The sequence below is a fragment of the Aplysia californica genome, unplaced genomic scaffold (assembly GCF_000002075.1).
Source record: "Aplysia californica isolate F4 #8 unplaced genomic scaffold, AplCal3.0 scaffold00546, whole genome shotgun sequence".
Taxonomy (NCBI): domain Eukaryota; kingdom Metazoa; phylum Mollusca; class Gastropoda; order Aplysiida; family Aplysiidae; genus Aplysia; species Aplysia californica.
In genome coordinates, this window is record NW_004797816.1 from 271936 (window position 1) to 297410 (window position 25475).

The 25475-nt window shown below is 39.8% G+C and overlaps 1 protein-coding gene across 1 annotated transcript; it reads right to left on the minus strand.

Moving 5' to 3' along the window:
- Window positions 1–539: 539 nt before the first annotated feature.
- On the minus strand, window positions 540–22667 carry LOC101849080 (guanine nucleotide-binding protein-like 3 homolog). Its single transcript, XM_005106616.3, has 17 exons — window positions 22448–22667; window positions 19301–19353; window positions 18419–18473; window positions 17727–17809; window positions 16972–17100; window positions 16682–16777; window positions 15543–15678; window positions 13761–13864; window positions 11926–12064; window positions 11376–11463; window positions 10990–11101; window positions 10429–10494; window positions 8532–8674; window positions 7301–7446; window positions 4129–4322; window positions 3014–3206; window positions 540–660 (listed from the first exon to the last, which is right to left on the minus strand). Exons 1-17 carry the CDS (start codon window positions 22458–22460, stop codon window positions 605–607), a joined length of 1806 nt encoding a protein of 601 aa, XP_005106673.1. The 5' UTR covers window positions 22461–22667; the 3' UTR covers window positions 540–604.
- Window positions 22668–25475: the final 2808 nt, after the last annotated feature.

Here is a 25475-nt window from a genome sequence, read left to right on the forward strand (position 1 = left end):
TGTAGTGTTCGTGTGTATTTTTTCCCCTCCTGCCCCAGAACATCTATGAATAGAGGGGGAGAGATTTTTCTAACTGGTCTTCTGGTGTCAGGGCCCAACAGTTTATTGATTTTTGGAGGACTGATTAGTCCAGGAACTGAACATAGCAAGAGCTGAACCAAGATAGGCATGCATACTGGTTGTTGAAGACCTAGCGAAATTGAATGACGGACTGGGTGGTTTGCTCACGATCTCTGAGTCGGTCTGAAAAATATTTATCGCCCTTATCTATCTCTCCTCCATTTCTTTGTATGCTACTCTCTTTACTCTCTAGTAAAACCTCTAATCTTCATCACTTGTACGACCTATTTGTGTTGAAAGTGCCATAAAACTTAAATTTTTAAAAACCGAAAACAAACAAAACCAAGGCATGCCAGACTTGACAGATTCAAGGGAGTGAGTTTCACTGTACCATAGACAAGAAATTTTTTTTTTTTAAAGCAATAAAATAACATATAAATCTACACATTCATTCAGATTCATACAAGACTTGACCAAAATACTGTACAAAATGTTTATTTTCAATTTTCAACATGTCTGATCTTCATAAAAATGTTGAAGTCCATCACAGTGCAGACAATGCAGACGTCATCGCATCTGACAATTTTCCAGCTAATGCATCTGTGAAAGAAGAAAAGCAGAGTAGAGTTGACAACCATTCTCAAAGGTTCTCAATATTTTTGCAAACTGTTGTAACATTGAATATGAAAAAGTGCTGAATTTGTGACCTTAAGAGAGGGAGAAATATCTTTGAAATTTTATTTAACTTCCCACACACAAATTCAAATTCACCTTTTAACTCACCCAGGACGCGTGCCGTGGCTGCGGGACAAGTATATTGACGCTACCAGCGAAAAACAACGGGTAAATCACGCAACATATGCGAGAAGTGGCCTCAGAATAACGCAGTCACCACTCTTACACCATTAGCTGCAATCTAAGTTTTGATAGGAAGCGAACCAAACTTTTGGTAAATAAAAAAACTACGACCACCCCAGAACAACGAAAATAGCAATTCCTCTTCAGTGAAACTGAACATGAATGCACATCGAAAACGAAAGTGTAAGCGTAAGAACAGACGAAACGACTTCGAAATTTTTGATGACGCAGACTCTGATATATCAGATACTGAATATGACTCTGATGGGGATCCACAATTTGTGGTAAAACAACGAAATAAGGATAGATTGACTAGATCTAGTGATAGTGAGTCAACTGACGACAGTTATGTTTCAGACCATGACCAACCAGATCCATCCAAAAGGAAGATCTGCTACTAAAAGTAAAGACAAATGTACTGAAATTGAAGAAGTTTTAGATCTACAAGATGTTACAATAGCAAGTGTTGCAGCTGGGGATGGTTGTGATGATGACACGGCTGTATTTCATTTATTTTTTGCATGTATATAATGTCTCCAAAATTTATGCGCAAGATAAAATTTTATCAAAATCTACATGGGTGTATTTAAAAAACTAATAAAGATAATGACTTCACTTTTATTTTTGTTGGAAACCTTGTCATTTCAGTAAAAACATATCCAAAGGAGAAAGTGATAGCTTTATTAGTTTTTGAGATACAGCTTATCAAAATATGCCCCGAAATGCCCGTCTTGAGAGGTTGTGCTCCGAAATTTCCGTCAGTCTCCAGTGAGTTAAAATACAAGTAGTAGACCTGCATGTGAGCCTCAACCAGATTGTCTGAAAATTTTGTGCAACCCCCCCCCCCCCTAACTTTAGAGCTTTTAAATTGTGGGTGTCATAAAAGGAAGGATTTCCGAGTAACGAGCGACCACCCGAACAAACACAATAAAGAAAAGACCTAACCCTAACCAAAACCCTATCGGCCTACCCCTAGGCCTAACCCAAAAAAGAACCTGCAACTGCTCTCATGTAAAAAGGCCAGCACAAGTCAAAAAAAAAAAAAAAGGAAAGAAATAAGCACACTCCAAAACAAACAAGGAGCATTTATAATTTATAATAAAAATAATATGGCCTATATTGTTTGATTTACAATAGAATTGGATAAAGATCTATGAATCCTCAATATAGATCTCAGTGATCTAAATAAATCTAGATCTAGATCTAGTAGAACAAGTGAATAGGAATAGATCTAGAATCTAGGCCTTGAACGAGAAATCCGCATCCGCATCCGATTCCGAAGAGAGGGACTCAGCTGAGTCTAGGGGGCTAGATGATCTAGATCTAGATTAGATCTTTATTTTAAGTAAATAATTCACGCACCTGATAAAATGCGTTTTACCAACATTAATATTACAGCACAACCTATAATATGGTTTGACCCAATAGAATTGGAATATGAATCCTCCATTGAGGTCTATAATGATCTATATATAAATCTCGATCTAGAGTAGAACAAGCGAGTCGGACTTGAAAGAAGCCACATGATCTGAACAATCAGTAAACAAACGAAATTCAAAATGGCCGCTCGAGCAAGAAACTGAAAGAAGATACTTTAAGTCGTCGTACTTTTTCGTATTCGTATTTCTACTCAGGTTCCGACAATTATGTTGGAAACGCCGACGTCGGCAGCCGGCGGTGTGCGCGTCGGCAGCCGACACGAAAACGAAAGTGCCGACAAAGCCGACGGGAGAAAAAGGGGTCGCTGGCACACGGCCAGGCCTCGCACTTCGAACATTGACTAATACAGGTGGGCCTAGCGATAGCATCGGCTGGTTCGCGGGTCAGGGTCGCGATTGTCCGATTTCAGACGATTGTCGGCAAACATGCAGGTCTAAAGTAGAGGTAAACAAATTTTTGATGGGGGGGGGGGGGGGGGCGGCGGCGCCGCCAACAAAGGTGGACAATCTAAATCATATATATCCTCCGATCTTTAGTAGGATAAGAGGAACCAAAACAAAATCATCACACTATGACATTCTCTAGAAAATAAACAATACAAGCACAATGCAGGCAGTCACCAAAATATCCGCCACTTCAAATTCTGCACTCTTACCAGCTTTCTTTTTCTTCTTTTTTGTTTTTCTGTCCAAAATTTTCTTGTCTTTCTTGGTGATGAGGCCTCCGACAGTTTTGAGAGAGTTCCTCTCTTTCAAGTTTCTGTGTCGGAAGTCAATCTGGGCAGTTGGGGCTTTCTTTTCAAGTCCTGGCTTCTTCCTGGCACTAGGGACCACACTCACACCTTTCAGCTGAAAGCAGAAGGGTTTTAAACTTTCAGATTTTCATCTCAAACAGTGAATCAAATGTCAAAGATTCTGTCAGATAAAAAACTGAGAATTGAAGTGAGTACTATGATGCAAACCATCCCATTCGACTAGGGCTACGGGTCAAATTTGGTATTAAAACTTAAAAAATGAAAGGTACGTCCTACATTCATAGGTAGAAAAGCTTTTAAAACATGGGAAGTGAGTGCTTTGTTTTGTTTTTAGTAAATTTTATGGCACTCGCAACTGCATAAGGTCATATGAGCGCGCGGGACACGTTAAACATTTTCAGTTGATAGGAAATTTTTTATTTTGTGCGGGTAGCAGCCGAAGTCTACTCTTATAGATCTTTTACCACCACAGGGTCTTTAACGAGCCGAACTTACACATGGGATGCGCAGAAAATGGTGAGGAAAGCAGAGACAGAACGTTGTTAGAGAGCAGTGAAGGAGGTTAAAGGAGAACACTTTAAAGAAGAAAATTTTCCGTCCCTGTCAGGTATCAAACCCAGGACCTATTGAATGAGAGGCGAACACCATAACCTCTAGACCCGGAGAGCCCCCTGGTAGTGAGTGCATCTAGCTTTTTCATTTCATTTGTACTTAAGAAATACTGATCTCGTTTGGAAGCATCCTGAGATATCTTTTATGTCATGGATATATACTTAAGCTGCTGGTATCAAAATGTGAGTCAGCTAAGTACAAAAATTATTTTAAAAATAAAACTAGAGTTAGAAAAGAGGGTGGGAAAAAGAGTATTTGAAGGAATGACACAATGAAAGAAGCAACTATCAGTGAAGACAAGTTTCTCAAAATCTGACAACCCCCCCCCCCCCCCTATGTCACAAAGTCAGAGACTGACAGGATCCATCCCCCCCCCCCCCCCCCCCAAACTCTGTTAGCAATACCTCATCAGCATCTATTGAGTCATCCTCCATTACTTCATCATCAGCATTTTCTTCATCATCTTCATCAGAGCCATCTCCCATGTCATCCTCATCAACAACATCATCCTCCTTGTCGAGATCCTTCTCTTGGAGCACAGCTGTTAGAGGAGACATGCCCGGGACTAGCATGTGTTGGGCCCCAGCTGCGGGCAGGTCTGGAAAAATAAAAGAAAAAAGAAAAGAATGTAAGCAGACAAAAACCACAGAAGCGTCACCCTTATCATTTTGCTCTCACTGCCCATTTGTTACCACTTCTTTACTCACGAGTACATTTTACTTGATTACTATACTTTTGCAGCAATCTGTACTGTTTGGGAAGGGAGTGTAAAACCACATGCAAACGATTGACCTGTGGGGTCAGAGATTTACACCAAAAAAATTATCACAGCTCTGAACAATTTTAACCAAAATCACCATCTCCTTACCAAACTCATTGCAATTCTGCATACAGTATAATCCGCTTATAAATATCAACATGCTCCACGAAGTAATGTCGATATATAAAATATAAAGCCAAAGAGGAAAAAACAAGGGAAAGTCAGCGGTAAATAGACAACACTACTTTTTAAGCTGGTTGCTTCCCTTGATTCTTACATTACATAGTGAAACTAACAAGAGGCAGAGGGGTGGGGCAGGAGTTGGAGTTACAGCACCAAAGACCGAGCAATGCGAGGCGCACACGACACACCAGCGCAAACTTTGTGGTAGCATCCTTGTAAGGCCTGTTTATGACCGCTTGCTGGGGAAAATGGAAAGGCAAGGCACTGACTTGCTGACCAGGGCACTTGCCAGCGACAGACTGAGAATGGAATGGGGAAGGGAAGTGAGCGATTGGTAGTGGGGATAGGGAGGCGATGCCCAGCACGCGAGACGCTCAAGTCTGTGAGGCACTGTACTGTGTCGGAGACTACACCACCATGTAGGCCTACATGATCTACTAAAGCCTGACGTTATCAGAGATGCCAACCACAGAAAACCGAAATGAGTATTGGGAAATATGAAAATGTGTATTTTCAGGGGAAAATGTGTATTCCCCACGACCGATCAACTAGTAATAGTAAAACTTACTAGCTCACCAGCTCGAAAAAGGGAGCACACACGAGAACAATATATATGTATGCAGTCAACAACATGCCAGTGTTCAATGTCGTACAGGGGTCTTGTTTGACTTAAGTATTTCAATCTATTATATATTTTCCTCTAATTATTACATAAAAAATAAATCCTGCTTTGAGAGTTCGGAAGGGTCTAGAACAAGAATTTCGACTATCAAGAACCAGTCTGGGTGTCATGATTCATTTATGAACTGAAAGACTCAAATTATTGCTCAAACTCAGAGAACAGCAATAACTTGAAAGGCTCAAGTAGACCTGTGCACTGTGAGAGTTGTAACAACTGTGGGAGGACCAGATGCAGTGACACCGAAAACCTGCCAGTCTTGAACAGAAAGCTACAACATACACCGTAGGTATAATTTACTATCACCCATCCAAGTAGATGTAGGTATAATTTACTATCACCCATCCAAGTAGGTATAATTACTTCCACCCATCAAATGAAACGCGAACACTTTATTTCAATAACACAGACTTGCAAAGTATGAGGGGGTCCCGATTCCGCACACGGCCTGCACCAACGCACGCTTAGCAGAAAGCTCTAAAAGCTCTAATCAAAGTTCTGAAATGCGCTTCCAAGTTTTTGTCCTCTGGTGTTGCCTTAAACCCCCCCTATCTTAAACCCAAAAAAAATCAATAATCTCCTCCCCTATTCTGTAGTCATATATTTCGCAGCGTCCGTTACTCCCACCAAAGACGGTCTTTACTCACACGATGCCGCATTTTTTTAATGATGCGAATGCGAGCAGGTTCAGTGACCGGTCACGATGGCGAGCCAGACAATCTAAAAATTTGACGACGCTTGTATTTTCTTCTTTTTTTTTCCCCCTTTCTACAAGCGACAGCCAAAGCGACGAGTCCGAGTGTTTATTACATTTTATTTGCACGGCGACATTGCGTTTATACTACACAACCTGCATGCCACGCGTTATCAGACAACTGCTGGCAAACTTCTTGGTGGTAGCGAAAGCAGATCTTGATTTTCCCGATCGAGCCTCGGTGTCACGTGTCACATACGCTTCCGCCTGCCGCCATAGCTGCCTATACGCGTGAAAGTGAAACGTACTCCCCGGACGGGATAAGCTGAACGAATATAATATCACAATGGCGACCGGCAAAAATGAACCTACTGACCTTATCGGACTTGGTTTTCAAATATTCCAGTTCTGCGATACTGATACTATTTTTAAAGATGGGACTTGAGATAATTAGGTTTACTCGCCCAAGCTGAATCTTGTATTTTTCGCATTCCAGGATGCGTGGATGCGTATTTTTTCATGAAAAGTCGTATTCGCGTATTTTCGGCAAAAAATCGTACTAAAATACGTAAAATCGTACTGGTTGGCATCTCTGCGTTATGTGCCAAATAGGTTACTTGGCGGGAATGCAGACTTAATGAAGAACTAATGCGTTGACCGTAAGTGTGCCCCCCCCCCCACCTAATTTAAGTTCGTAGGCTTCGCCGGGTACCCAGGAAGCATGTCGATACAGCAGAATGGGCCGAAAAAAGTCTATATAAGAGGAATTGTTTAGTGAAGATATTGAGGCAAAAATTTCGTAATCGGAAAATATGTCGACATGTCAAAATGTCGATACATCGGCTGTCGATGTAAGTGGATTATACTGTATGCACAGATTTGTACCAGAAAAAGAGAGATAGGGGTAGGGTTTAGAGGAAGATGAGGATACTTGCACTAATAATAGTTCCTCCATCGGGAACTGATGATGACCTTTAACGTCCAAGGAGGAAGGGACATTTTAGACCTAACATGGTAAGGAGAGTAAAGTAAATAATAATAAGCAGCTTGTAATGATTGAAAATGCCACAGCTCACCCACCACACATAGCAACGCCTTACCCTTCACTTCTTAAGACTGCAAAACGACCACATACATAACCACCTACATGTAGATTTGAGCTAACTTGCACACATATGTTCTAGTTAGCAACAAAGTGACAATGATGGTTCTGGGTTTAGTCTTGAAATGGATATAATACAGCAATAAACATCCACTGACCTTTCATCATCTTTGCCTCGTCTTCAGCAATCTCATTAATGTCAAACTCCTTGGCAAAACCGGACACAATCTTTGCCTCTATATGAACTGATGAGTCTTTTGCATCTGTTTTTTCTGGGGGTGCTGTATAATATGTAATCTTTCCACTGAAAAAAAAAAAAAGCCAAATACATCAGGAAAGTGGGAAAAAATAACAGACATTTAGGATTATCACGAATAATGAGCTCTTCTCTGAATGAAAACAGCTTACAAATTTCATTACATATACATTGCGAAATTTGCACATAATAACGAAAAGATTTCTGCATCCCACAGATTTCGCTGTGTAGATACTAGACTGTATATGGATCCTGACAGTATCTGACTTTTTGACATAGATCTAGTTCACTGACTACCTAGTGAGCACGCCTGGTTCTCTCAGTATAAATTTTTCAAAGTACAGACTGGAATTTAAAATTTAAAAAAGCAGTCAGTCAATGTTGTTGGGCTTATCCCGCTTCTCTGTTTGCTCAAGGATGGTCCAGTGATCAGTTCTAGTTCTGTTTTTTTCTTCTTTCTTACCCTAAAACTCAACAACTACGTCCGGGTCCGATTCCTCATACTGACAAGGCCTAGTTCAGGAGCCACAAATATCTTTTTGATTTCTGTGACCTACTTATGAAAAAAACCAGGAGAGATTGCGGATGTGCACAAACCATCATGAAAAAAACCTGGAAGAAATCCTACCGAACTCCACAAGAGGCACCAAGGCACCATTCATTAACTCACTGAGCACCACGCCCTGATTTGCATCCAAGCCCCAAAGGACCACCCAGTTGGTTAAACAGGATATCAACAAGCTAGTTCTGTGTGGTTTGTGTATATTCACCTTTTTTAGTGCGAATAAACGAGATATTTGTCCAACGGACTGAACAACTAAAAGTAAGGAACTTTCGCAGAGTTTCTCGAAAGCAAAGCATGGCACGGCGAGGTGTCCCTAAGTTTATTAACTCTTGATAATTTTGGTTCAAATTTAAGTGACAGTAAAATATCAGATAGATAACTTCATAAATCAAAATGCATTTTTAAACTGCTGGGTTTACTTTATAGTCAATTACAATTGAACCAGCATATGCTGCGGTCACGGTTTACGGCGCGTATTTTACCAAACCGCATATGGTGCGGGAGCGGGGCTAGGTGAGTTAACATCTCACTTTGCATGTCTTACGCCCTCTATGCCCCCCACACTAACCTGTTCCAGTCCTGAAGTAATACTCGTGCGGCACGAGTCACATCAGGAACTCCACCCTTCTTCAGCTTGCCCATCCTGCGGGCCAGCAAAGTGAGAAACTCGACTGTGTCCTTGTAGTCTGGAACATTGTAGTGGAGCATCATCTGAAAAGAAAACAGAAATCGACCATGAAATCAAGGCACAAGGTGACCCTACCCAGAACAGGGGTCTTCTACTTTGTTCCCATCCTCACCTAGGATAATTCATACAATGACCTCCCCACCTACTGACTGCCTGAATGAAAGAAATAGGGCTATAGGGATACCTAACACACACACAAAATTTCGTCCTCTTACAAAGCAAAAGATTTCCGTACGTTTATTTCTTCTGTATCCACGCACATGTGTGTGAGAGTACGAGGTGCCTCAGAAAAGTTCCAGGACTGACATCATAAAACATTTATTTCAAACCCAAACTCCACACAGAGTTTTCCCTCTTCAAAGTAATCCCCTGGAATCCATGCACTTTCCCATCCTTCTCTGCCACTAATGCATGCACTCCTGAAAAGACGCCACAGCCTTTTTTATGTTGTCCGAAATCTTCAATGGGTGCCCTTGATGACCGCTATGAGTCCAAAGTTAGTGTCATGTAGATCACATTCTTTGATGTGAGGTAGTGTTGGGCAGTACTGGCGAAACCCAGGGTCAACACTTTCTCGGTACTGGGTGTCGAGAACCGCCAGTACCGGCACCGGTAGTGACACCAGTAGGTGACGTAACAGACTTCGCGTCTCGAGTCTCACACCACGATCAGCGCCGCCCGCATACCCCCCCCCCCCCCCCCCAACGTACACACGTCAGAATTGGAGAGGTGAACTGTGACGCAAAATACCTTTGAAGTTTGCCGCCACGCGGAATAAGACTCTGCATGCAGAATTTTTAAAATAATTATCGCCACTAAAAATTGATTTCATTTTCCGAATCAGCGTATAAAAATACACAAAGTGGCTGGCGTGGGACCTGATTTGATGCCATAATATTAAATTTTTTAGCAAACTTCGTTTTTGATTGTCAATTTTGAATCTGAAGTCATGTATCCAGGTCACCAGCTGCGTTGTGTGCATCTGATGTCACAGCTGCTAGGCCAAGGCCTAGGCACACAGCACACTTCCCGTGGCCCGGTTAAAAAACCGTTGATGTCGGCCTATACGTTCTTACTCTCTGCTGAACGTCTAGGTGTCGGCTCCTTCCTAGAGCCGGTACTGGAGGCCAGGTGCCGGTACTGACACCTCCTTCGGTAGAACCGGGAGTTCCGATACTCGGTACCGGTACCTGCCCATTCCTAATGTGAGGAAGGATTGTCCACTTTTGAGTTCTTGCCACAAGGCCAGACGATCACCCAACATGTGCACAAAGAGATATTGCAGTGTTTGCTTCGTTCAGTGCATGAGAAGAGGCGAGAGTTGTTATGGCAGGATGACACGTAGCTGCTTCACATGACAACGTGCCTGCTCACAATGTTCTGAGAAGAACGTTGCTGTGCTGGAGCAACCTCCCTACTCCCCGACCTGGCTCAGTGTGACATTTTTCTTCTTCCCCAAGCTCAAGGGGGTCATCAATGAGACCAGTTTATAAAAGATGTGAACGACATTTAAAAAAGCTGTGGTGATGGAACTGCACAGGTTCCCAGAAGAATCCTTCCATGAGTGCGTACCGGTATTAGATGGGCAGAGAAGGTGGGAAAGTGCATTACATTCCAGGGGGAAAACTAGTGTGACGTGTGGGTTTTAAATAAATCTTTTGTGACATCAATCCTGGAACTTTTTAGTCACACCAAGTATGCTCTTGTGCATGCATGAGCGATCACAAGCAATGTAAAAAGTTGGACTGTGAGAATACAACGCAGAGAAGTTCCTTACCTGAAATTTCTGACAACGTTTCAAAATGGCTTCCACACAAGGGACTGGATCCTGTACAGCTTCCAGCTGTAAATAAAAGCAAATACAACCTCTTATAAACATCAAAATAACTGCGCTGTGCACCTTAATTACAAATAACATTTTATAAAGGAAAAGCACGTCCTCAAGGAAAAATAATGCGTGTACTAATTTAGCAATAAGGTATTTTAAAAATAAGTATGAGACACACCAAATCTCAAGGAAAAGCTCAGAGAAACCATTCCATGTGAGCTCACAAGAAATAAGAACGAGAACATAAATGTACAACAAAAACTTGTCACTGGGGAAGGGGGGGGGGTTTATTTGCATTTTTTTTTAAAAAGGTAAATGAGTGAAATAAGATCTGGCTGTGGAACCTAATTTGACAGTCTTTTCTCCTCTAAGTGAAAATTTCTTGACCATTTTGTGAGGACCATCAGAGTGACTTTTCGAATAAAGTTAGAATTGTAATTTAAAGTTTTGCTTTGAAAAAAATCCTTACATCAAGTGAGTTTAGGTGACACACTAAAGACGTGTACAGACCTTGACAACATTCCGCAACACTGCAGCAACGTCTGAGGTGGATGTGGAGAGGACAACACCCGGACTGTCCAGCAGTTTGATGTGCTTATCCAGTTGAACACCCTGCATAGCTCTGCACCGGGGAAATCAAAATACCAGGTTGATAAAAGTTTTGTTACAACAAATGCTCTTTTCAGCACTTCAAAATCAAATCAAAAGTCACATAATCTTTTAAGAAAAACTCTTAAAGCAGCACTCATAACCTACCACAGATTCTGCCATTATTTTACAAAGAAAGTAGTATAAGGGTACAGACAAATATTTATCTTATTGCTTAATAGGAGAATTTCTTAAATTCATTGATAAAGTAAATGGCAGATCATTGTACAGAACAATGAAGGACAAACCTTGTAATTCCAGGTACTGCCCCGACATCACAGACCCGCGACCGCTTCAAACTGTTGATAATGCTGCTCTTTCCGGTGTTAGGGAAACCTGAAAAAAGTAAGAGAATTGACACACTGATAATTAGAGCAATAATACAAAGCACCCTCTTCCAAGCAATGTTTGAGAAAACAATTTCTTCTTTTAAATTTTCTTACTAGTTTCCCTGCCCTTTTCCCTTATCAAAGCCATCAGAAAAAAAAACTAAATACATCTGTTAAATCTTACTTGCTGTGAGTAGAAGTGATTTTTAATTTTAGTTTAACTAGGAAATGAGGAAAACTAACTTTGGCAAGTAGCACCATTTATCAAGAAACCCATTACATGATGACAAAATACAATACAAAAACATAATCTCAATCTGTAAAAGTGGTTCTGTTTATTTAGTGCTCTTACATTTCAACACAGAAAATTCATGGAAATTCTCAGCTTAACCAAGAACCATGTGCCCTATGAAACAAATTAACTAAATAATAAAACAAACAAAGAATGACAAACATCTGCATAGCTTACCCACAACTCCAACATTTATTGACATTTCTGTCTCCCTGCAGTAATTCCTCAAGAGTTTCATGAGAACATCAGCTCCAAGACAGTGACTGGACTTGAGCAGCTCAGCTCTAGCAACAAAGTAATCCACTTTTGACTGGGTCTGGAACAGAGAAAGCATGTCAAATCTGTATTAACATTATAAAACATAACATTTGAAAGGAGAAACATTAAAATATCACCAAAGTCGTCTTCACAATACAACCAAAACCTGGACTAGCAGTCATGTATACTAATGGACACTGTTACATGACATTTCTACTTAATCGAAATGCCAATCAAAGTAACTTTTTAATGTCTTGCAACTGAAATAACCTTTAAAAAATGCTAACCAAACATCAGACTTTCCAGCAGCTGATGTCATTTTTCGAGGATTTTAGGGCCCAGGGGGTTAAAGGCAGACCGTCCCCCTTATGTTTGAGAATTTTTGGTTTCAGGGCATCCTAAGTATGCCATCTCTGGCTATTCAAGCCTAAATTTAACAAGAAAATAAGTGAGAAAAAAAACATACCTTGCATACATAATTTTCGCTCGTGTTAATCCATATAAATCAAAAGCCATGCTTTCTCCCTTGTACCGATACTGTACATCCACAACAGCAGTGTAACAGCTAGATCTATAAAACTTGACAGTTAATGTTCAACTTTTTTCTGCTTGTGTTGGTGTAGAATCCTTATAATAATAGTATAACAGCTTGATTTCTAGATCTAGATATCTACATCCACATCTAAATAACTTGACAGCTTATATTCAACTTAAATCCACAACAATATTTACAAATACACAAGTCTGATAAAAAAAATCAAGCTCTCTTGACAGGCCCAAGATCTATTGAACCACAATCGTCATTTCTTCCTCCAAGATCTATTGAACCACAATCGTCATTTCTTCCTCCAAGATCTATTGAACCACAATCGTCATTTCTTCCTCCAAGATCTATTGAACCACAATCGTCATTTCTTCCTCCAAGATCTATTGAACCACAATCGTCATTTCTTCCTCCAAGATCTATTGAACCACAATCGTCATTTCTTCCTCCAAGATCTATTGAACCACAATCGTCATTTCTTCCTCCAAGATCTATTGAACCACAATCGTCATTTCTTCCTCCAAGATCTATTGAACCACAATCGTCATTTCTTCCTCTTGTTTACAAAAGCTGGTGCTCTTCTTCTTGTGCTTCAGAAAGTGAAAGTAAAAGACACTGTCTAGACCTTCAAATAAAACAGCACTTCCGGTATGGGTAGTCTATTGTTGACTATTAGCAATAACGAAAACATTTTATTTCGCATTTTTAAAATAATTTTTTTGGGGGGGGCACAAATTTTCACGGAAATTTTTCCATTTGCGGAATTCTGCTAATTTGCAGAAATCCACAAAATTGCGGAAGACTGGAAGCACTGAAACATGACGATTTAAACTTTTCCATAAAGCAGACTGATACGGCGAAAACAGTTTCAGGCTATCTTGTAACAAACCCAATCATTATCAATTAAAGTTTATCACATACCCCTTTCCCCTCCCTCCAACACCAAAGGTTCTGTAACAGTCGTTCGTTCCCCAACTGATTGCAATTCAAACAAAAGCCACACAAATATTCCTGGAGCTTCTGAGATGTTTCCAGGCAACCTTTTTCTAAAGCCATAAAGCAACCCCCCCCCCCCATATAAATCTTCAAGGCTGCCCTGTTATAGCAGCAGCATAGAGCAGACATTTTAAATTTCGCGTTCAGTGCTGGACCCAGATACAATTGGGAAACACTGCCCCTTACAGAAGTATCTACCGTACAGGGTAATTACCAGGTGATTCCGCTGCTCTTGTGTAGAAGCCTTGAAGGCTACAGTCGGTAATTCCAGCCTGAGGTGCTTCAACCAAGCCTCAACATTCTCTTTCGGAACAAGATCTGGGAGAATAGAAAATCAAAATAAATAATCAAGACTTTCACTGGGAAATACTACCATTGAAGCATCAAATTAAGTTTTACAGTTACATAAGAAATATTACATTGGTATTTTGTACATCACTGCTGTCTATCAAATGAAACAGAGATATGGTTTTGTAAGTAAGAGAGCAACATGAACAACAATGTAATTGTACAAGCCGTTATTACTGTAATCAAGCAGTGCAGACCCGATATCTTAAGCATAGCTGCCACTCAGGAATTTCAAAAAAGGAGGAAATTCATGCGAAGGCGGACGCGCGCTCTCCGAAGGCCGGAGTAAAACCAGTGAGATCCAGAGGCAATATGTAGTAATATATACTGGAAAATCTAGCCTATGGTTTTGGAAGGGAAAACTGTCATATTTGTTAACCATAGGCAACTGAATTAAAATGTATTTGAAAGAAAAAAAAACAACAACAAAAAACAAAACAAAGGCACTAAGTAGACTAACAAGCATTTGTTGAGTCAATTTGACACAGTTTGGACTTGGTGACTTAACTTACTAATCCTTCTGTAGTGTGTAGATTTAACCTGAATTAAAATTATAGCCTAGGCTATCTAATCTAGTCTAATCTAGATCTAGAATCTAGATATCTAAATTATATGTGTAAATCTAGATTATATCTAGAGATAGATCTAGAATCTAGATCTAGAGTCTAAATTCACTTCAACAGTCACATTAGCCGTCATGTAAACAAACGGGACCGCAATTGTGCAGGAGTGCTGCGGGCCGCGATTTCTTTATCGCACCAAACGCAAAGTGCAGCAAGCGGAGCTCCTTTTATTTTTGCATTCTGCATCAATTTCTCTCGAATTTCCGCCGTTTTCAATGATAATTCGGCGTGGTAACGTCCCGATGTCCGATCGACACTGTGTTGCTCCACAATAAAAAAAAAGTGAAACTAGCGCTACGCTTAGAAGAATGGAAGTAGAAAGCTACAGGCGGACATGCACAAGCTGCGTTTTCGTCTCTCTCCCGGTTCGGTGTTTTCCGCGTGTAAAAAAGTATCGCAATTTGCGACCGAGCGCGTCCAGTGGAGGAAGGAGGAAAGTAGCGGGAAAAGCTAGATGAAGCGGAGTTTTTAGCGGAAAAGTGGCAGCTATGCTTAAGATGTCATTAGGTGAGAAGGACTACATAGGAACAACTTTACTAAGCCATATTGGAGAAATTGACTGGATTCGCACTCGTTAAGAGACCAGATATTAATTGGTTTCTAAAATAATCAAATGAAGCCAAGTAAGATAAGGTAAATAAAGATAAATCTTTGTTATCAAAATACTGGCCCACTGACTTGGGTGTTTCACCCCCCCCCCACACACATATTCTCTCAGTACAGGATGCTGAATATATAAATGGTATATCAAACCGTGAAATTCTTACTTGGGTGAACAGAGGTAAAACAAAGCTGTGCAGTTCACCATTTTCTCCACGGTAACATCCTCAGGATTAACATAGCCGGGAGTTGAACCTACTTGGTCATAACTTTGAGTCCCCTAACTTAACCACAAAGACACCAATACCACTTACAACCAGCATTGAAATATACATAAACTCAAAACCAAAAGAAAAATAAATTATTTTTTAAAATTTTGAAATATCACAGGTTTCCGGAAATACGGCTATAATTTTTCTTCTTACCTATTTTGTTTAGTACAAGTATCAACTTCTTTGCACCGTTTGCTGACCTGACAGCATCTTCCAGCTCCACACAGCGGCTGCCCAAGGGGTCTCTGGCATCCAATACCTCTAAGACAACATCTGCCGTTTCCACAACCTGTCATCACAAGAATATACTTATTATAATCCCAAGTCAAATTGTCTTGCTAAAAATTAAAATCACACTTCACTTATGGAGAATGAAGAGGTAAATCACCACATATTTACCCTCATTAGAAAATACAGTATTTCTCACTACTTTAAAAAACTGACATGTTGGACAGTGATCAGTTATCTCAATTTTTGGGAACTTTTGTCTAATACTTTTATTTCAGTAACACTTTTTGTCTGGACGACCATACTAACAAAAAATGATAAATGACCTGTCTAACTTTGGAAAGTAAAATAATAACAAAACACAGTAAATGTGCACACAGTGTGGAGCCACTGCATGGTGGGAAAAGAACAGTTCTTTCTCCAATTCGCCAAATTTGAGACCACATGGAAAGTCCAGAAAAGAAACACTGACAACAAAAATAAACTTCTAATAAGTCAAAACTTCAAACAATTTTTATGTATGCACTTCATAGCGAAAAACAATTTCAAGTTGAACGCCTTGTTCATCGAGGGCTGTTTCTCGTTTGTATGTAACCAATAGTTTTGTCAGCCAATATTTCAGCACCGTTAACTTCACTATAGCTTATATAGTGCTACCTCTAACCTATCAGTGGGAAATTGTAATAAAACTGAGTAGAAATAAATGCTCTGAGCAATGAATATACAGTTTGATTATAGATAAAATGGATTCGGTTTCGTAGATTTTTGTTACGACTGTAAACAATTGAGCTGTGTTGAGCATCAGCTGAACTGGTCAACCATGCACCAAAGAGTTAAATAAATAATAGACAATAGATAGCATTCGTATAGTGCAAATTCCTGCTCAACAGCAAATTCTATCATGCACTTTACAATCTATGTATTACCCCACTAGACCTGATAGCATTCTGAAACAATCTCAACTTCTTGAGCAGCATACAGTGAAACCTGCCATTTTATAAAACCGTAACACCTCAATTCATTAAAAGTGGGTGTAAAGAACGTGCGCATTATTTTACGCTCACCTTGCTAAATTCCTTGTAGAACGTTTTTCTTGAGTTTTCTGCAGACTTGCTTACATTGCTGGATGGCAAGTCCTCTGTCAGACTGCTAGTTTCAATCTGTTCAGGGGGGGGGGGGGGGGGGAGGAGAGGAGAAGACAAAATGTAACATTTACTTGAAAGACTAACACATCCACTTCTCACATATGTCTAAAAAGATCTGAAGCAACAAATTTGTATTACTTGACTAATACATAGAGAATGAAAGGCATTGTAGTCATCAAAACAAACCCTATAAGATGTACCTCTCTTACCCTTTTGTCATAGGCCGCTTGTCTCTTTTGGGCATCTTTCATAATGCCAGCTAAATTTCTGTTCTGGTTTTGAAGTCTCTCTCTCGCTTTTTTCTGTGATGCCTTCTTCTTCAGTCGCTCTTGTTCTTTCTGTTCAGATATAAAAGTAGGAAAACAAAAATCCATGACATTAATTTTTTTTTAATCTCCCAAAAAGTGTAGGAAGCACAAAGTGAAAGAAGTATTAAAAAAAAAACCCCAAAAACCCAGCCAGTAGAGAACAAACAAATAAAATAAAAATGAGAACAACTCGAAATGTAAGGAGACAGTTTCTATGAAAGGAAAGGAGAATTGACATAACCTCAAAAAAATTTCAACATCCCATCATCACGTAAGGAAAAGAAGTTCAAATGAATTGGAAAGAAAAATCCATTCAAATGAAAGCTATGAATTCATAATAATGAGAAGTGACATTTTGCCCCCCCCCCCCCCCCCACCATACTTGTATTACAATTCAAGATCCAAACTCATGATTTCATTTCAAAGAAGCTGCTCTAACCTTGAAAGACAGATTCCCTCCTTTTTATCAGGAAAAAAAAGGAGAAACCTTTGGAAACAAAGAAAAAACTAATCCATTTTATAAAGCTGAATATTGCTATTATAATTATTGATACCACAAAAGAAAGATATAATGAATAAAAAAACAATTCTTAAAACCCTTCACTTATTAAACCCAAACCTTAAAATTAACTCTGCAGGAAGAATACAATTGTTACCCTTTCTTTGTATGCCTCAGCCTCTTTAATAACCTCCTCTTTGAACGGCAAAATGTTAGGTATACCAGGGTCTTTGCCACGGCCTGAAAAAAAAGCATGTTCATAGGTAAACTTTTAAAAATTCATTCAACATCTTTCCTGTCCAATAACTAAAATGTTTACTTGACCACTTAAATCTTTATGCTCAATTTTTATTAGAGACTGGAGAATAAAATGAACAAAGCACTAAGTAGATTTTTAAAAACCAACATACCTGTCTCTCTATGTATGTATTTTTTTCATAATTCAAATGTAAGAGAGCCTCTTTTTATGGAAATATTAGGACTTTTTACTTAAAAGATTAACAAGTAGTAAGTATGCTATTTGAAGGTAAATTGGTTAACACAACAAAAAGTCAATGATGTTGGTCATGAATACTATTAGAATACCGAACCAGACATGCTATGATATGGGTACTGAAATAAAATCAACGAGACCGTGGTTTACCAAAAAAACCCATATCCTTTGTAGAATAAAAGCCCTCCCTGAAAACACTGACAAACAATTGCAATTGATAATTATTAGTGTAATTGATACCAACAACCAAAAGGTTAAAAGCGATTCACTTTTTAAAAACTGCATTCTTCTATACAGAAAAATAGAACCTATAACAGACATCACCTGATTTGTCAACGCACCATGCTAGACCTTACCTTTCTTGGGATTTTTCTTTGCCTCTTTTTTCAGCTTTCTTTTGTGCTCCCGCACCTGAAACAAAAATTTGCGTAAAAATTAAAGATGCTTGCTACATATCAAAATGTCATTCTCATACACAGTTTCAAAAGTTAAAACAGACATATTCAGTACAGGAATGTCACATTTATTCTATAAAGCCAACACTTTTTTTCTCTTTAAAAGCCTATCATATCAATTTCCATGTCATATTCATATCCTCCTATAAACATACACTAATAATTTGTTTTAATGAACTAGAATATTTATTTATAGAGTACCAGTATTCTTCTAGGCCTATGAATGGAGAGGATATAAAAAGTACATGTTTTGATTTCAAGCATAAGAATTGTTTCTTGTTAACCTCCCTCCAGAGGCCATGAGACAACTTGAACTGTTTGTAAGAGGGGATGTGCTTCAATATATTGCACTAAACCGCTTGAAATTACTCTCAGCAAAACACACTTTAGAGCCTATATTGAATATTCAGCAATTAAGTAATTTTTTAGAACCCAACGTGAAAACAAGAAAAAAAAAATCCCACCTAAAAATAATAACAAGAAATAAAGAGAAGCCAGGAACAACTTTTTCTACACTAACTATCTAGGCAGAGTAACAATCTGTGTGATTTTCAAATCCTTCATTGATGGCTATTGGAGGATTGAGCGAAACTCTTAACTCTAAGCTGGCAGACAAAATTTACTACGTTTCTTCTGAGGGCCAACACAAGAATATCATACAAAAGACGTTTCGATTAAACACCTCAACAACAAAGTAGTGGTAGAGAGACAGAGACAGGGGAGCAAGTGAAGGACAACAAACTCTTGAGTTGCTGAACATAACGTCTGCATACAAAAACATACCTTTCTTTCAACTTTGACTCTTTGCTTTGTTGATTGTCGTTTACTCTTTTTTTCTGGAAAATAAAGAGATCTATATATTAACTTTATAACTCTAAAAACACACAGGTGGCTAAAAAGTAGCCACAGCGTAATAACATGCTTAAGTCAGATCATCATTCCGCCCACTGAGCTTTTTTTATTTTTCCTCTGAAATAAATGATAAAATAAAAAAATACAGCTAGCTTGATTTCTTCATTTTATATATTATATTGCCAACAATTTTTGGCAAAAAAACCCCATCCAGTCATTAAATGTAAGACCAGTGTTAATGAATGCAATAAACAAAGAGAAGATAACACCCTCCCCCCCCAAAAGTCCAAAGTCTACGGGAAAGACTAGGCATCCATTTCATAAATTTGTACGTACAGGTGTGTGAGTGTGCGTAAAGTAAAGGAAGGGGGAGAGATATGTTAGAAGCCTGAAGTACAGCTGAAGCTTGTCTAATAACCACCTGTCCACAACACCACTTCCCACCCTCACACCCATTCAACACAAACACTTTATCCTCGACAATAAAAGTGGCTGTCTTAGAAAATTGACATCTCCTGACTAAAGCAAACTTTCTTAACCCACTATTCCAGAGACTTACCATGACTAAACACTGACTGTTTTAACCAGTTAGAATGAGAATAAACATATATAACCATAGTTTCTGTGGTCTGTAATTCGCTGTGATTACTAGACAAGCCAGAATCACGTGAAATAAGAGAACAAACTCAGTGTAGCCTAGTGAGTGTAGGAGAATAAGGGAGCACAGGGGGTATATAAACAGACACGAAGGTTGAACCGGCCTTCCGAGCCACGACTTAAATCTAGGCTGAGCAGGGATCGACGCTACTGGTGGTTCGACGCAGTGGATGGAGCTCTGGACCTGTAAGACCCACACACATCATTCCCCGCTCGAAACAGTGAGTATTGAAAACAACGTAGATAGATTAACGAGTATTATCTAGGACTAGGATTATTAGATAGCCCTTATCCTCACATTACAGTTTCGCAATTAAAGGTAGTTCAATTGTGGCTGTGATTGGCACCTTTGTGTGTAACTTTTACTTGAAATACAAAAGTGACAGAAACATCCAATTTTCTTCAGCAAAAGTTTGGTCCATTTTCATTAAAAATGAAACTAGAACTGGAATGCTTTTTTGCAGAAGGGCTAAAGTTTCCATTGTGAAACCATCACAGACTGTCCCTGTGAGGCCTGGTCCTGGTGGTACGACAATTTCTCAGAGGTGGATGGGTATTACAACTATCTTCAGCCAAGACAATAGATAAGAGAGAGCTGAAACAGGCACTGCAAACTGATTATTCTCACCCGGGCTAAGGATAAAGTGAGAATAAAAAAATACTATTCTCACCCCGCGTGAGAATAATGAAAGCCAACTATTCTCACCCAGTTTTTTCATTTCGGGCATCATAGGACCCCTGTCACTGAGCGCTCAGGCGACAAAACTCGCCTCCCTCTCTCACTCCGCTGAGCACGCGAGGCGACTAAAATCGCCAACAGACAGGCCAGCTCTCGAGCGCGGGAGGCGACTATTGTCGATTTGGGAGAAATCCTTATCTTTTGAGAAAATATAGCGTCACCTTTTGTTGCTAAAGTATTTATTTATTTATTGGTAATGGAAAATTTTAATCTTGAATGGTTTATTAACCAATCAAAATTCAAAAAAAAAAAAGCCTAGATCTAGGGTCAAGGCATTGCGTGCCTTAAAAATAACTGTGGGTTCTGTTAGGGATAACAATTAAACATGTTTTTTGTGTTGTAAACAAATGCCAATTCTAACATTACAATGACAAACTATTACAAACATTATTTCATTAAACAGCTTTCAGTTAAGGCTATCATTTTTACAAACATACTACCCTGGCAAGTGAATTCCTTTCTGAATTTATAATATATTTACACCCGTCAAGGATTTTGGTGAAGATATTCGTGCGTACTCTCAACTCAAGATTTTTTTTAATGAAACAATAACAATCCCAGCGGGAGCCTAGAAAAACCGGCCAGCGCTCTGGGGCAGGTCACGAACGGTCACTCTCACAATTCACAAATTATTTTCTATCATCCGTTCTCAACACCCAAGTAGATCCAAAAAAATCCATTGCATGCCCCCCCTGAAACCTCCCATGTTTTTGGTAGGTGTGGTCAGGGGGGCAAGCCCCCCTTAAACCCCCTTTGCCTTCAAGCCTTGTTTGTATACAAGTGAAATTTTACTGCTCATTTTGTAGGCATGATCTGCTATCAACAATAAAACATCGATACACCGAACACTTCAGTCAGTATCGATATCCATTAGTCTTTGCATGTGTGATTTAGTGCTAGATCTAGATCTAGATCTAGATCTAACAGGACCGCAATTGTACAGGAGTGCCCCCATCATTAGCTCATTAGCCTTTTTAGGGAAGTCCTCCCTCTCCGAGCCTCCAACTCCGACCCCACCGGCCCACGCATCTTCTCTGTACTACTGTAGTGATAGAAGGCTACACACAAACACATTGACATTTCCTCTCTCACAACACAATAGATAGATCTCTAGATCTAGATTCTATATCTAGATCTAGACAGATTAGTGTTTAGATCTAGATCTAGACTAGATCTAGTTCACGTCGTATCAAGTCTTAAGACTTTAGGTAAGATTGAAGAATACCGGACCAGCGGACTGACTTTGCCTATGTCTCAACTTAGGAATTCATAATTTTGCCGTTTTTAATATCTCTCTCAATGGAGAATCTCCGACCGGTAGATCTATTCACTAAAATTTTGTCAGGGGGCAGACCCCCCTGGACCCCTCCTCCCACTTTCTCGCGCAATAATGTACGAGTGGTCCGGTATTCTTCAATCTTCCCAGTCTTTAGTACAAATAAGCCCACAGCAAAATACAGCAATGCAGTCCGGGCGACTCAAGACACCCTGTGGCTATTATTTTCATTTTCATCTCCGACATCATTTTATTTTTGTTAAATCCACGTGGGTTATGATGTTGACGTTGGTAACTCGTTAATTTCAATGCCCAGGTCAAGCTGGGACATACGTCAAAGCAAAATACAACCTTCTCCTTTTGAAGAAATGGTAAATAATATCAAGTTGACAATTTGGACACTTACTTATCTTCGCCATAGTGATTGTGTTGCCTTTGCAAAACCAAAGAGTATGAACGCTGGACACAAAATTCTAAGAGAAAACGTGAACAATGTTGGCCAGGCTCAGGGCAGCAAGAAAAGATGTTCGATCTGAACAGATAACTCATTCCTTTTTAAAAAAACCGCTAACAATATATTTCAGACAATAAGCACTCTGGACAGGGATTTTTCAATACATTATCAAATAATAAACATATTTGGGCACTAAGGTTGGGAGAAAAATCTGAGGAATGTCCAAATCAAAGATTTAGACATTTTGAAAAATGCCCTTCTATTGGAGCCATCTTGGCAAGTGTGAAAGTGGAAGTAGACCCAGAGACTCTCTGGTAGACCAAACACATTGCCGGAAACACCAAGAACACAAAAAGTGCAGCAGTATAAAATGTTCGCCAAAAGTCTGTTTACTTCGTAGTTTTAGTTTTACTTTATATAAATATTAATTTGTGTGCTTGCAAAGGATGCCCGCGCGGTTGATAAAATATTATTGTTTAGCATATTGACTTTTAAAAATTCAATCCTAGACACGCAATAGAATATTGAACAGGCTTGATTGACCCCAAACCTGTCCATTAGTTTTACGCACTTTTCTTAATCTGTTGGGCCAATGAAATATAGGCCCCTATATCCACCGTTACTCCCCCCCCCCCCCACGGGTCCGGGTCACACAAACAACACACATATACACACACAAACACACATGCACACATATGTGCGCACGCACGCATGCACGCACACACGCACACGTGCACACACAAACACACACACACACACACACACACACACACACACACACACACACACACACACACCCTGCAGTGAGTGAGTGAGAGAGAGACAGAGAGAGAGAGAGAGAGAGAGAAAGAGAGAGAGACAGACAGACAGACAGACAGACAGACAGACAGACAGACAGACAGACAGACAGACAGACAGACAGACAGACAGACGGACAGATAGAGAGGGGGTAGGGGTGGGGAGAGAGAGAGAGAGAGAGAGAGAGAGAGAGAGAGAGAGAGAGAGAGAGAGAGAGAGAGAGAGAGAGAGAGAGAGAGACAGAGACAGAGACAGAGACATAAGAGAGAGAGAGAGAGAGAGAGGGAGGGAGAGGAAGAGAGAGAGAGAGAGAGAGAGAGAGAGAGAGAGAGAGAGAGAGAGAGAGAGAGGGTGGGAAGAGAGAGAGAGAGAGAGAGAGAGAGAGAGAGAGAGAGAGAGAGAGAGAGAGAGAGAGAGAGAGGGGGGGGGGGCACATTCATTGGCTCTTACCTACAGACGCTCGCACAAATATATATATGTAATTAGATCTAAGTGTCTAAGTCGATACTTGATGTGTTTCAGTATTATGTTTGTATGTGTGTGTGTGTCGGAAAGGGGGGGGGGGGCACGTATGTATATCTATGAATAATGGGCTGAACGAGAGAAGCGTGCTGTCAACTCACTCTTTATTACATCAAGGCTTCATAAATCGAGGACGACTCTGATTATAATCCCAAACATCACATTCAGCGTCTTTGTCACTTGAACAGAAATTGGCTCCTTTCTAAATTAAATGAAAAACTGCCCAATGAAACCAAACTGTGCTTAGACTGCTTATTTAATTAGGCGTGTTAGCGCTTTACAAGTGTGCGGGTGCGCGTGTGTGTTTATCCGTGTGTGTTGTAGTATTTATAGTAGGCGATAGTTCCACAACAAACTACAGACAATCTCAATAGCGATCAACCCATTTGCCTCCTTCCTTTTTCTGGTATCAGGCCCTATTTACGTGCCCTGTCTTATGTTTGAGTTTTAGTAAGAGTTTTATGGCACTTGCAACACAATAAGGTCATACAAGGGCCGGAGATTAGAGGTGTTACAAGGGAGTAACAAACACAACAAAAAAAGAAGGAGAGATTAGGACGATAGATGTTTGATAGGAGGGGAACAAACCACACCAGAGCAACCGCCAACCACTCACCTGTCTTATGTAGATAGAACTGACCATCCGAGTCTGCGTGGGGAAAGCGGTGTTTATGCAAAGGAAACTGTTGGTCTTTACCGTGTCTCTACTCTTGTTGCTTTGACTCGCCGTCTAATTCATAGAACCTTTCTGATGGAGCCTTTTCTTAAGAAGTGATGTCTGCCTTGTGGAGAGTAGGCGCCTAATGTGCCCAGAACGAAAATGCTGGTGAGCTTTCTAGTGGTACGGGGTTTTACGGCGCTCGCAACTGCATAAGGTCATACGAACGCGCGAAACAAGTTGTTTTTTCTCAATAGCGTCAATATTACTAATTAAAATGTTTAAAACGCAAAAATCGAGTGTAAATCGATTTTAAATTTAAAACAATTTTCTAAATAACACTTTAAAATTTCGAACAATCTATTTTATAACTTCCCGTAAAGGCCAATGGCCTTCATAAATCTAATATTCTGTTGGGAACAACGAGGGAAAAATATCTTGTAATTTTTTGCATTTAAATTTAAAGTATTTCCTTCGGGTCTCTCCAAAGTCTAGACATTCGGTAAAATGTGTCTAATGGTAAAATCTATGTTGCATCCGACACAGAACGGTCTCATCTCCCTGAAGGAGGTACATTTTGTATTTGTGTGTTATATTATTAGGGCCGTGTGCCCAATGCGTAATTGGGTAAAAACATAGAGTTACCCCCGTTTAAACGTGCGCATAGTGTACATCTATGAGTAAAAATGGCTTCGTCTCTTCTGGAGAGGCCCAAAGGATTTTGCGGTCCCAGTTTGGGTTTAATATTGTGAAGTTTTTGTTATTTGTTGGGTTCTTTTTTACGAAGGCTCTCCCACAGACAGGAGGGGTAATTTTTTACTTTATTTTTAGTCTGTGGGAGAGTGTTCGTTGTTGATCTCAACAGAAGGGAAAAGGATCTCTTCGCCAGGTCATCTACCTGCTCGTTTCCTCGGATGCCCAAATGGCTAGGTATCAATGCGAACACGATACGTTTCCCTGTTTCAGTCAAGGTGTGCATTTTTTGTTGTAGCCTAACTATTT

Bases quoted from the DNA above. Each gene is read 5' to 3' on its own strand.
- LOC101849080 (XM_005106616.3), bottom strand. The intron at 18,474-19,300 runs GTATGTTTTTGT...TTTTTGTTTCAG, and splicing joins GAGTCAAAGTTGAAAGAAAG to GTGCGGGAGCACAAAAGAAA. The intron at 661-3,013 runs GTAAGAGTGCAG...CTTCTTTCACAG, and splicing joins AAAGAAGAAAAAGAAAGCTG to ATGCATTAGCTGGAAAATTG.